Below are 12,344 nucleotides of genomic sequence, written 5' to 3' on the forward strand. Positions count from 1 at the left end.
GATAAAGACTACAAAAAGTCATATAACTGAGATGAAATTTGCACTAGGATATATACTCTATTTTAGTCATATCATTAAAAGATATGTGTGATCTCCCACATTTTCACATACAGTGGTTTATCCCTCATGACATGTTACCGAAGCCGAAACAGAATTAGTAGGAAATGAATAACAAGACTTTTTGAAAGCACGAGAAGTAATGGAATAAACAAATGCCCTTATTTGCAGAAGTTACAAATTTATGAAAAAAATAATGGCAATATAAAAAAGAATACAAAAGAATTTTTTATCTTTCGTCTTTTCTACGTTTTGAATGCCCGAGTAACATCCTTATCCCTTGCCCTCTTGCACACACAGCCGATCCTGATCCAAATCTCCTTCCATGTATGCCTAAATGCCTAAATCTGATACCTCCTGTCCATGAAGAATTTAACAAATTAAGCAATCACTTCAATTCTGAGCTGCACAGCATGGAAAAGCTATAACTGATTAATGGGAATCTAATCCATTTCTAATGGACTCAAGGACCTGGACAACCTCAGCCATGCTTGGTCTCCTTAAAGGATCCTCCGAAGTACAAATTAGTCCCAATCTCATAACCTGAATTAATTCGTTCTCAGTAAAGCCCAGTAAATTTCTGTCAAAGCAATCTGAAGCTGAGCTAGTCTCTAACAAACCTCTTACATATTCACACAAGACCACCACCTCATTTGTGGTTGGACTTTCCACAGGCTTCCTCCCTGTAACCAGCTCCAAAAGAATGACTCCAAAACTGTAAACATCACATTTCTCACTCTGCCTCAGCCCTTGAGCCAACTCTGGTGCAACATATCCCACAGCATTGTGGAATTTGGTCAAACCATAATTATCCAAAATGGGAAGTAACTTTCCTAATCCATAATCAGACAACTTAGGTTCATACTTGTCATCTAGGAGTATGTTAGAGGATTTAATGTTGAGATGAAGAATTGGGGGTCTACAGTCATGGTGGAGATAAGCAAGGGCTCTTGCGGTTCCCACTGCAATTTGAAACCTTCTAGACCAATATAATTCCCTGTTTCCTCTACTAGTACTGGTTCCAGCATAGCCCAACCCATGTAGATTATCATAGAGATTCCCATTTGGGACAAACTCTGATAGAATCAAATGCATTGAAGAGGACCAATAATAACCTTGAAAAGCAACTAAATTTGGGTGTTGAAGATTGCCTAGTCGCCCAATTTCATGCTCAAATTCCTCCTGGTTTCTAATCCTTCCCATAGTCTCGAGCTTCTTCACTGCAATTGAGATCCCGCCTTCAAAATCAGTTCGGTAGACCGTACCAATTGATCCGCCACCTATCAAAGACTCTTTATCAAGCAATGCTTTGGTACCTGCCTCCCAATCTTCATATTTTGATGGTAAACTTTTGCTGAAGAGAACCAGCTTTCCAATTATAAGATTTGAATCTGTTGACCCAAGAGGGGTGCTCTCAACAATCATAATCTGATCATCCTGTTTTTTTCTACCACGTGCCGCCATATTCATGATGGTCACCAAACAAACCCCGGTGAGAATTACAGCTGCAGCAACAATTGCAACGATTGCTGAGGTGCTTAGAACTTTAGCCTTCCCAGGAGATGAAGGCGATGTAGCTCCGTTTACCAGGCAAGGGGTGTCCAAAGGACGACCACAGAGAAAAGGATTATTGGAAAATGCAGATGCACCAAAACGCTGTATGTTTGCAATCTCAGGAATGAAACCAGACAGATTATTGAATGAGAGATCAAAATGTGTCAAGTTATTTAAATTTCCAAGGGAAGTAGGGATTGGGCCAGAAAGTGAATTATGTGAAAGATCTAGGTATTGAATCCTTGATAGGTTTCCTAGGCTTGGGGGGATGCTTCCATTAAGCTCGTTATGATGTAGGTTAAGGGATTCCAGGTTTGTCAAGTTGTAAAGAGTCTGAGGAATCTCACCTTCTAATTTATTACCAGAAAGGTCCCTGCAGCAACATAAAAGAATGAACTAAGATTTTATTCAGAGGGTTTAACATAATACAGAGCAGTTAGAGAAAGATATAAAACTCACAGCCCAAGAAGAAACTTGCAATTGCTTATATCATCAGGAATTTGGCCAATGAGGTTCAGATTGTGCAAATCCAGCAATTCAAGAAGCTCGACGCTGCCAAAGCCCTTGGGGATCATTCCACCAATGGAATTATTACCCAATTTGATAACAATTAGTCCCCGCAGTTCCTGAATATCCACTGGGATATTCCCCTCCAGCCTATTCAATTCCAACGCCAAGAGTTTTAGGCTCTTGCATTTTGTTATGCTCGTGGGAATCTCCCCATCTAAAAGATTCCCCGAAGCATCCAAGATTTGCAATCTCCCACTACAGGAACTGATCTCAGGAATATGTCCACCAAACCCATTATACGATAAATTGAGATAGGTAAGATTTTGCATTTCAAGGACACTGAACGGTGCCAAATCAGTGAACCTGTTACTTCCAAAATCCAAATGTTCCAGACTTTGGCATGAGGAAATGAGCTCCTGCACGCTCCCTGACAAGGCATTGTTTCTCAGCGACACATATGACAACCTTGGAATGCCACAAAGCCCGGAAGGGACAACTCCACTAAGGTTGTTGAAGGAGAAATCAAAGCCTTCAAGGTTAAAGCAGTTTACCAAGGAGGCAGGAATTGAACCGGCGAGGTTGTTATGAGAAAGAGAAACGAACCTTGTTTTGTAGCAGTGCCGAAACAAAGCCAAAGGTATCTCCCCAGTGAAGCCATTCTTGGATAAATCTAGAAACCGAATGCTAGGCAAATCACCAATGAACTCGGGGATAGAACCAGATAAAGCATTGGAACTCAAATTGATCTTCCACAGTGAGTGAAGATCACCATACCCTTCTGGAATACCACCCGAGAAACGGTTTCCGAACAACGTCAATATCCTCAACCTCTTCAACCCCGAAAGTGACGAGGATAACACCCCTCCCAAGCTAGTGTTCCACAGCACGATTCTCTCCACAAACCCTTCAGAGTTACACGAAACGCCTTTGTAATCGTTGCACGGGTTCCCACTTGAAACCCACGAACTCAAGCTGGCGCGTGGATCGTCCGTGATGTTACCTTTGAATTCAAGCAAAATTTCCTTCTCAGTCACTGCAGAAGCTGTCACAAGACAATAAAAAAAGGTGCACAGTAGAGCATGAGAGAGATGAATAGCACGGTGTCTTCTCATGCTCGAAACAATGTGATCACCCCTTTGACATCATAGCTGTCACAACCGAACCAGAGTCGATTCTGAGGTGTTGCTTCCTCAGCTACAAAGTTCCAGGTAATCGTAAATTCGGTCCAATAAGAAACAAAACATCACGATCATCACCGACGGGGAGCATTCTCATTCAGAAGACTGGAATTGCAGGAGAGAGAAACAAACCCAAAAAAAAAAAGAATAAAAACAGTACCCTTTAGTCTCTCACTGTTTTTTCCTTCATGGTTCTCCGTATAAGCATGAAGAAGAAAGATTCAATAATGCCCATGCCGTGTTCCGTGTTTTTTAATGGTTGATTGATTGTGGGGTGACATAAAAATGGGTGCTTTTGGAGAGAAAGAGAGAGAAGGAATGGAGGGCAGGGTGGAGTGGGGGGGAGAAGAGAAGAGTAAATGTGATGAAATGAAGAAGGTGGAAATGGTGGCTGTACCTTTGCTGGAAAGGAAGCAGGTGAGACAGTGGGAGGGAATTAAATAAAGTTCTTTTAATAGATTGTGATGTATAAATTCAGAGATTGCCACCAAATGAAGGGTGAAGCACGTGCATGAGAGAGAGGGTGTTTCTCTCTCTAGACTTTGTAAGGCAATGATGCCCTTGAACAATGAAAACCCAATCTGTGTCTGTGAGCTTGAGGAGTTACTGCTACTAATCTCTCCACCATGTCTTGCATTGTTGTGTAGGGCCTTCTTCTCTTAACCGGCATTTATTCTTCCCTACCAACCAAGCCACCACCTCCCACATCGCTATCTCCAACACCATCCCATTTAATATGCAAGAGGAGATGGGTAATCTAGTAGAATCATTGCGGAGAAATAAAAGAAAAGTTGAAGGAAGAAGAAGATCAGAGTGGAAAACAAAAGAGTTAAGGACTCTGTTTCTTTGTCTGTAGTACCGTTTCCTGGCCCTCCTTCCTTTATTCTATCTATCCGTTTCCTTCGCCACTCTTTTCATAGGAATTCCTCGCAATTACCACCTCCCAACTCAACAAAAATTACTCTTTCCACCCTGTGCTCTCCATTCTCACAATTCTATTCAATTTTCACTAATCAAAACATACAATCAATGTATCTAAAAGAAGCTTAAAGTGGACCAGACGTTACAAAGCTTACAGTTATGAAAAAAAAAATATTATATTTTAATGCAGGATTGTTACAGTTTTTTTATATTTTTGATGAATATTATTATTTGGTCTTTTTGTTTTACTGAAATTATTACACAATATTCTATCAAAAATAGAAAGGCGATCCGATTCTTGACACGTGGCATTTACTTGTCATGATAGGTGATTGTGGCCGTCCGATTGAAATTGAAAAAGGATGGTCCTCCCAATTAAGTGTTCTAAACGTTTTATTTATTTATTTTGTTTATTACGTATTTGAAGGGTCTGAAAAGTCCTTCTCTAAAACGTTATTCCCTTTTGTTCAAAATTGTCTTTTAGCATTTGAGCATAGAGAGGGACAAGAATCTCTACACTTCTGTTCTTCTTTTCCTTTTATATGTAAAGGGATTTTTTTCTTACTTAATCAACGGTTAAAAAGACCAACTTTTGCAAATGAAATACCATCTAAGCATAAATCAACGTCTCCAAAAGGTAGGTTTCCATCGTGCCTTTGTTTGAAAATGCATTTAATAATAAATAAAATCGTGGTCCTGGGGTCCTCCTAATCTTTGGATCCTTCTACCTTCTACCTCTTTTGAAAAATTACAAAGAACCCTAATTTCTTGTTGAATTCAGCATTCCATAAATTAAATGCTTAAACTTATAAGAGAGAAATTAGTCTAAAAGTTCATTGTTAAAGAGTTCGTGGATTCAATTCTTTTGTTAATATTTCTGAATTAAAAGAGAAAAAATGTTGCAGATAATCAATCTATGAGATATGGCCTCCATCTCAGAAAGAGTACACACCAGTATTGAGCCATGTCCCCCAAAAGAAAACAAATGAGAGGGCCAACTGACATAAACACTTCAATGTCATTCATGGAATCCACGTCATACAACCCATTTCGTTTTGCAATCGATTTCGCATTTGCACCTGTGTTTTTAGACTTGTGAAACAGTGGATACACGTTAAGACAATTGTTAAAGGACACTTTAAGGTAACATATTCAATAAGCGTTATTCTGACTTCTATCGCTTTTTTATGAATGAACAAACACTAAATACAACCAAAAGGAGAACAAATTCAAATGGTCCACTTCAGTTAAGTTAAGTTATGAAATCGATTAAAAATAAGATCAAATTATAATATACAAATGGTTTACTTGTATAGCTTCTCACCACTTCGTTTTCACGGTTTAGACTGCTATCATTTCGCTCGCTGTTATTATGAGAATTGTTTTTATTTTCTTTTCCTCTGACTACAAAGATGTTTCAGTTCATTATATTGTCTCTTACCTGATCGAGAATTCATAACAATTCGAAAGATTGACTTATATAAGGAATCTTCAAATCTACACTTATTTTCAATTTTCCAAAACATTTCATGGCTTATTACACCCTTCCTCATCTCTAGAAATTATAATATATAAAGATAAATTATAATATATATATATATAATATAAATTTCATTTTTCAAATTAATTTTATAAAATTAAATTAGACTTAATCTTACTTATTAATATGATATCTAAAGTATGATTCTTAACACAATGTAGTTTCAGAATGGTTGACAAATTCGAAATATAATACACTATCAATTCAATTCGTAGTTGACTGTACATTACACAAGACACACATGATTTTCTCCACATGTAATTTTTTTTGTTTACGTAATTTCGTATTAATAAGAAAAATCAAGCTAACTAGAAACCAAAGACAGAAACTTTTACAGTGAATTTAGTTATTCCCAACGCCTTAGGGTGTCTTCTCTTGAGGGAGAGGAATTGAAGGAGAGTGAGTGGAAGAATTTGAGGGGATTTGAAGGTGAATTAATTGTTGTTTCTTTGAGTGGATTTGAAAGTAAATGAGAGTGAATTTGGAAGTAAAGTTTGTGAGAATTAGTGTAGGATTTGATTGATGTGATAGATAAAAAAATTTATTTAATTGATAAAAATTGAAGATTACCAAAATACCCTTAATAGTAAAAATAATATAAGATGATAATTATTAATGTTATATATAATTGTAAAAAAATTTATTAGAAGAAAAAAATAAAAATTATTTTTTAAAATGTAAAAAAATTATAATTTAGTAAATTGAAATAATAATATAATATTTTATAATTACTATTATTAGTTTTATTATTATTATTATATTTATTATTAATATATATTATTATTAAAACCATCCTTAGAATGAATATTTTTATTACAGAGGAGTGCATGTAACTCTGCAAAAGCTATTTCATACCAGGGATAAAAGTGACATTTTATTACAATCACCTTCAAATCTTCTCTATCAGCGCGAGGAATGAAATTTTTTTATATCCTCCAAATCCATCCACACAAATCTATGCTAATCCATGAAAACGAACATAAAGTTAATCGCAAATCTATCTGCGCAAATCATTCTGAATAGTGAATTACCTCCAAACGAACATAGCGTTAATGGTTTATTTATTTGAAAAGATAATGTCTCGATGGGAACGTAGATGGTATTGACAGAATATTATGTCGTTCAATTATGTCAAATAAGATTAATACATAATGTAAACTTAGGTCTAATTAATCAAGAATTAAGGAAAAATCATAACATATTATATAAAATAAGATGAATTTCCATATAGTAAAAACTCATGATTGTACTACAAATGAACACTTTTCATCAAACGTATTTATTATTATACGGACATATTTGATTTAGAACGTCAGAATGTGATCACAAGTATCTTTTTATTTTAGTTGAGAAAATCTCAAAACAAATTAAAAGGTAACTGAAAAAAAATGTACGATTAGACTTCTAGTAAACATCAAAAAGATGATGGAGATAACAATAATTAACAAAATTATTATTATAATGAAAAGAAATAATTAAATTTGATATTGTTAGTTCATGTAGAGTAGTGATCGGACAAGAGAGGCGACCAAAATTGGAACTTGAATAAAAAAAATAATTTAATTATTACAAATTTAAAATTATAAAAATAATCTTAGTATAAGTAATATAAAATGATAATTTTTAATATTATATATAATTGAAAAAGTTATTATAAAGAGATAATTTTTTTTTATTATCATTATTATGAACTTTTTTGGTTATTTGATTTTTAAGTGAACATAGAACCGGATAACATATTTCTTGAACCAAATACGTTTTTTAGAATTGAAGAAACCATTTGCTGGAATCGAATAGACAGGTAGTGGAATCAAATACATTTGCATTGTGTTTTCTTTTGCAGAGTTGGAATCGAATATGTTGTCTCCAGAATCGATTCCACCTACAACATCTACGATTACGCAAATACAAGGGTTATTTGGACATTACGCAAACCAACACTCCGTAAATGATATTTATGCTAATTAAGCGTGTCATGCATAGTCCAGTTTCCCTGCGTGGAGGTTTTCTTTAGTAAATTGTTTAGATTTTACAAGTAATGAAAAAAGTTGTGAATGTGATAGCTACACCTATACGACAAATCAGTGAAGATATGGGATCATTGGTGGACAAGTATGTAGCTGGAAAAAAACAGGAAACATTAATATAACTAGTCAAATTCAGGGAAATGAACGAATCCCATGTGAATCGTACACAGAAATGTAATAAATTCAATTGAAATTTAGCTGAATCCAGTTCATTAAACCCAAAATATCGTACACGGGAGAATCTAAAACGGTCTAGCATTAAGGAGTACGAAAAGATATTCATGGCTCACACAAACTCATTTCTCCCGGTCATAGTTTTGCTTTTCAAATCACATCAAAAGTTTATATTGGATAAAGGAAAGAAATAGAATACATGGTAAATATAAATAGATAAAAAAATGAAAATAATGCGAGAGAAATATATATATATATATATATATATATATATATATATATATATATATATATATATATATATATATATTCATAACCAGCAAGTCAAAAATAATTCAGAATGGTCAAGTGAAGTGTGGGTAGAGGTGGAACAAATAAGTCTTTGTAATATGCAACATTTATGTATTATTGGTTATTGTGCTCTCCATGATAACAAAATGTTAGAAGAAAAATGAAAAGATGAAGAGGACTAAAACATTGAACAATAGATCACATGACAAGTCAAGAACATATACTTGATGACTTACACGGACAAAACTTGGCGAGTTAAAAACGACCACTCCAAAAGTTGGAATTTCATTTCATTAATACACAGAGCATGTTTGGAAATCCATTGAGAATGAGAAAATTTGCATTCAGAATGTGGTAGTTTTTTTTTATATCGCATTCAATACGTGAAAAATCACATCCAAGATGTGAATCCAAACATGCTAATGCATAATGAGATAGAAGAACCACCACAGAAAACAGTTATTGCAGGCAACATATGGAAAATAGAAATAGAAATGGTGATCTTAGCCGTGTTAGCCTGTTCTGCGGCGAGCCTTTAAAAAAATTGACCTTAAACTCTCCCATAGATGAGGCTACTTAATGAATTAAACCTCACTCGACTGTGCGTGTGCATTATCAATATGTACCAGTATAGGATAATGGTAATAACTGCCTCGTGTAGCCAGCAAATAAACCCAGACTAAGCCTACTGGATTATTTCAAAAGCAGATCATCCACTTTTCGTAACTCCTTGAGCTTCCTCTTAGCATAGACGGTGAAAAAGATTATTGTACCAACAGTTACGCAGAAGCCAACAACATTGACGATAATTTCCGGAGCAGAAAGAGTGTGATGATGATGTCTAGCATTCGCTAATGTTTTTATCAAAATTCCCCTGCAGTGGAAGACAATGAATTTAATATGATATTCCGCATCATTAGTTCTTAATTCCTATCTTTGTAAACAGTATATACAAATCAACATTTGAAATGGCTAACGACATAGAATAAATGGCAAAATACAACCACGAAAGTATCAGTTAAGGGAAATCATCACTGCTGTTAGCTGATAAAAATATTTGAATGGAGATAGATGAAGCCAAGCAAAGGAATTACAGTTCGAGTAGATTTGAGTTTTCCAGATGACCCAGGGCAGGGCAGTGAGAGGAAATACACCATAACATTCACCAATAACACATCACTCCTCAAAGAATATTATGAAATAGTAACGAAAACATTTACACAATAAAAGATGCACTTGTTTCAAAGATGACAGTGTAACATTTATGAATGGAAATGAATCAACTCGTATTAATCTGTTCAACGAACAAACTTTGAAAACAACAAACAATCGATGAGTTTGGTCCGAATTACAAATAAAGAAGTTTTATATGATTAAAGACTCCGTGCATTGAAAAATCCAAAGGTGAGAAAAATCTATGCACATACGAAATTAAAAAGGTAAAAAAGAAAGACTATGCCAATTTTAGCAACAGATATTTTTTAGGCGTACTGAAACAGTTGATGTTTCAACTTACAACCTAAACTTCCAAAATCCCTCCCCACTACTAGGCCAATACACCTGGATTAGTTATTATTAAGATTAATTAATTCGTTCAATCATTTCTAGATATATTTATTTTACTTGACAAATCATGAGCAATAACATATTACAGCTTACAGCAAAGGATATATAGTAAAGCAGGTTGGAGAATCTCAATCATGTCAGGTGTCATAATACTTAATTGAAGCAATTATCAACCATTGATGGCTCAAGGTCTAAGAAATTGTCTTTTTCTGAAATAATCCTTACCATGGAGAAATATACTCATATTGGGGCCGGCTAAGTAATCTGAACCAATTAAACAACTACTAAAGTATGGTAATGCACTCAAAATTGAGCAAAAACTGGTCATCTTCTATATTTTCTGATGCACATGGCGACTTCTAAATCTACTCGTAATTATTAGATATTCAAGAAGTAAACCAGTACGAAAACGGCCAGGGGTAACAAAAATAGAGTAGTAAAACTGGCGAGAGTGAGAGAAGAAGGAAGACCCTACGTATAGATTGAAACAAATATTTCTGGCACCATCCCTACCAAGGATCCGATCAAGTAAGGCCAATACTTAACACGGGTTGCCACGGCACAATAGTTGTACAGTATGTATGGGAATGGAGAAACCCTGATTAAAGCAACTGCCCGAAATTGATGAAACCAATTTCCCCCTCCAGCACATCTTAGCAGAGAAGCTTTCTTTGGATACTTTTCTAACCACTCCTACAAAGAATCACATGTGAGGCAAACGTGTGAAGATAGATATCAACTTAATCTAAAGTCACAACACATGTACCTCAATTTTATGATGGAAGATTGAACCGATCAAGAAAGGAAGTGATACTCCGATTGCTGCTGCACTAATAATTAGCAAGAATCCAAAGCAATAACCAAATGTCATCCCAGCCACCCACATAGAAGGGGAGGATGGCATAACTAGGGTAGGGAATAGCGCTACAGAAGCAAACACCAGAACTGCTAGCTCCGGAGAACTGAATCTGTTCGTCCCCCAATTTATCATCGGAATAATCGCCTGCAAATAAAAGCAATGCATCATGAGATAGAAATTTCAACATTCAATATTGTAATTTACAAGTAAAAAATATGTTTGTGATGTATTCTCTTTTCAAAATAAGTTTCGTCTATATCCCTTATATTACCAACACGTTCTCCCCCGGCAGAATTGAAATTTTATATCTATAACTTAAATTTATCATTACAAAAAACTTGTATTATGTAGATTAGCGAGAAGGAATTCCAATTCTGAAAAAAGACCATCACCAAAAACACTTGAGGAAGTGCATGTAAAATTTACAAATGATGTGAACATCGAAAACACATTGCATTGAAAGAACAAAAATCAAGAAAAGCATATGCAAATGCAAACGCAATGCATAAGGCATTTGAAAGGAAGAATCAGATGAAACCTTTTCTAAGAACAATGGGCCAACCCATTTGGCAGCAAGGAGAGCCAAGCAGCCCAGACATAGGAAACAGAGCCCCGATTTGACCCAATACCATATACGCGAGCCTTTCTGTTCGGTGCTGATAGTGGCCTCCGATTGGGGGTCCCACCTCAATTTGATGTACTCTCCTCCACCGTGATTACGCATCACATCCTTCGTATGATCACCGTCGACGTTAATGCCATCCTCATCCAAATATGTCATTGGAATTTGAAAGGCTAGGATGGTTCGACGGTGTCAACGGTGGCTTCAACGCCACCGGAATGAAACTAAACGCAGTCTCAGCGATTTGTGGGGCCCAGTAACGGTTTGGATTGAGCACAACACAAACTGCAACCGCTAACTCCCGCAAAATGAAGGGAGGTGCGGATGGAAGAAGATTACAAAAATAGTAATAATGTGTAATAATATCTATATTAATATAATCAAATCAAGTGTCACACAAACGCTGCCGTTTTGACCATGTGGGCCCCACTGTCTGCTTTCTTTTCTTTGTTGTTTTCCACCACAATAACTAAATAGTTTGTTTTTCAAAAAATAATGGTTGAAAAATAAATAAGTACCAAAAAATGTGGAAAAAAAATAAACAAACAAAAAAATATAGACAATTGAAAATAAACATATCGTGTTTCTAAAAATTATATAAATAAAAAATATTTTTGTCAAGAAAAATTATAAACTTAATTAACTTTGTAAGTATATAATAAATTTAAATTTTTTTAAATAAATTATTCTCTTAATTTTTATTTAAGTATTGTTCGTTTGAAATTTTTCATAACAAAATAAACTAATTATTACTTTTATTTTATCATTTGCAATTTACTAATTCATTTTATTTTTATTTTCTCTAACTCTTTTGTCAAATTATTTATTATTTCTCCAAAAATGAATCTTGAAAATATGAAAAAAGAAAAACACAAGTTGATGCCCAATATAACACAATACAAAAGTAAAAGATCAAATATATTTTATATACACAATATAACACAAAGTTTTAATGATAAAACTTAATTCAAGATATCTGATTTTATATTAGTTAAAACTTAATTAAGTGAAAAATATATAAAATATTCTATTCATATTAAAACTT

General features: G+C 34.7%; 2 protein-coding genes across 2 annotated transcripts; both read right to left on the reverse strand.

Annotated features, from left to right (window-relative positions):
* Positions 1 to 51: 51 nt before the first annotated feature.
* LOC106777953 (probable LRR receptor-like serine/threonine-protein kinase At1g12460) lies at positions 52 to 4,301 on the reverse strand. Its single transcript, XM_014665795.2, has 2 exons — positions 2,071 to 4,301; positions 52 to 1,984 (listed from the first exon to the last, which is right to left on the reverse strand). Exons 1-2 carry the CDS (start codon positions 3,231 to 3,233, stop codon positions 490 to 492), a joined length of 2,658 nt encoding a protein of 885 aa, XP_014521281.1. The 5' UTR covers positions 3,234 to 4,301; the 3' UTR covers positions 52 to 489.
* A 4,206-nt stretch (positions 4,302 to 8,507) lies between these two features.
* On the reverse strand, positions 8,508 to 11,624 carry LOC106777155 (transmembrane protein 64). Its single transcript, XM_014664685.2, has 4 exons — positions 11,216 to 11,624; positions 10,585 to 10,821; positions 10,294 to 10,511; positions 8,508 to 9,126 (listed from the first exon to the last, which is right to left on the reverse strand). Exons 1-4 carry the CDS (start codon positions 11,456 to 11,458, stop codon positions 8,946 to 8,948), a joined length of 879 nt encoding a protein of 292 aa, XP_014520171.1. The 5' UTR covers positions 11,459 to 11,624; the 3' UTR covers positions 8,508 to 8,945.
* Positions 11,625 to 12,344: the final 720 nt, after the last annotated feature.

This window comes from Vigna radiata, chromosome 11 (genome assembly GCF_000741045.1).
Source record: "Vigna radiata var. radiata cultivar VC1973A chromosome 11, Vradiata_ver6, whole genome shotgun sequence".
NCBI lineage: Eukaryota > Viridiplantae > Streptophyta > Magnoliopsida > Fabales > Fabaceae > Vigna > Vigna radiata.

Bases quoted from the DNA above. Each gene is read 5' to 3' on its own strand.
- LOC106777953 (XM_014665795.2), bottom strand. From the start codon at position 3,233: ATGAGAAGACACCGTGCTATTCATCTCTCTCATGCTCTACTGTGCACC. The intron at 1,985-2,070 runs GTGAGTTTTATA...ATGTTGCTGCAG, and splicing joins TGCAAGTTTCTTCTTGGGCT to GGACCTTTCTGGTAATAAAT.
- LOC106777155 (XM_014664685.2), bottom strand. From the start codon at position 11,458: ATGACATATTTGGATGAGGATGGCATTAACGTCGACGGTGATCATACG. The intron at 10,822-11,215 runs GTTTCATCTGAT...TTTTATTTGCAG, and splicing joins GCCCATTGTTCTTAGAAAAG to GCGATTATTCCGATGATAAA. The intron at 10,512-10,584 runs GTACATGTGTTG...GATTCTTTGTAG, and splicing joins TCTTCCATCATAAAATTGAG to GAGTGGTTAGAAAAGTATCC.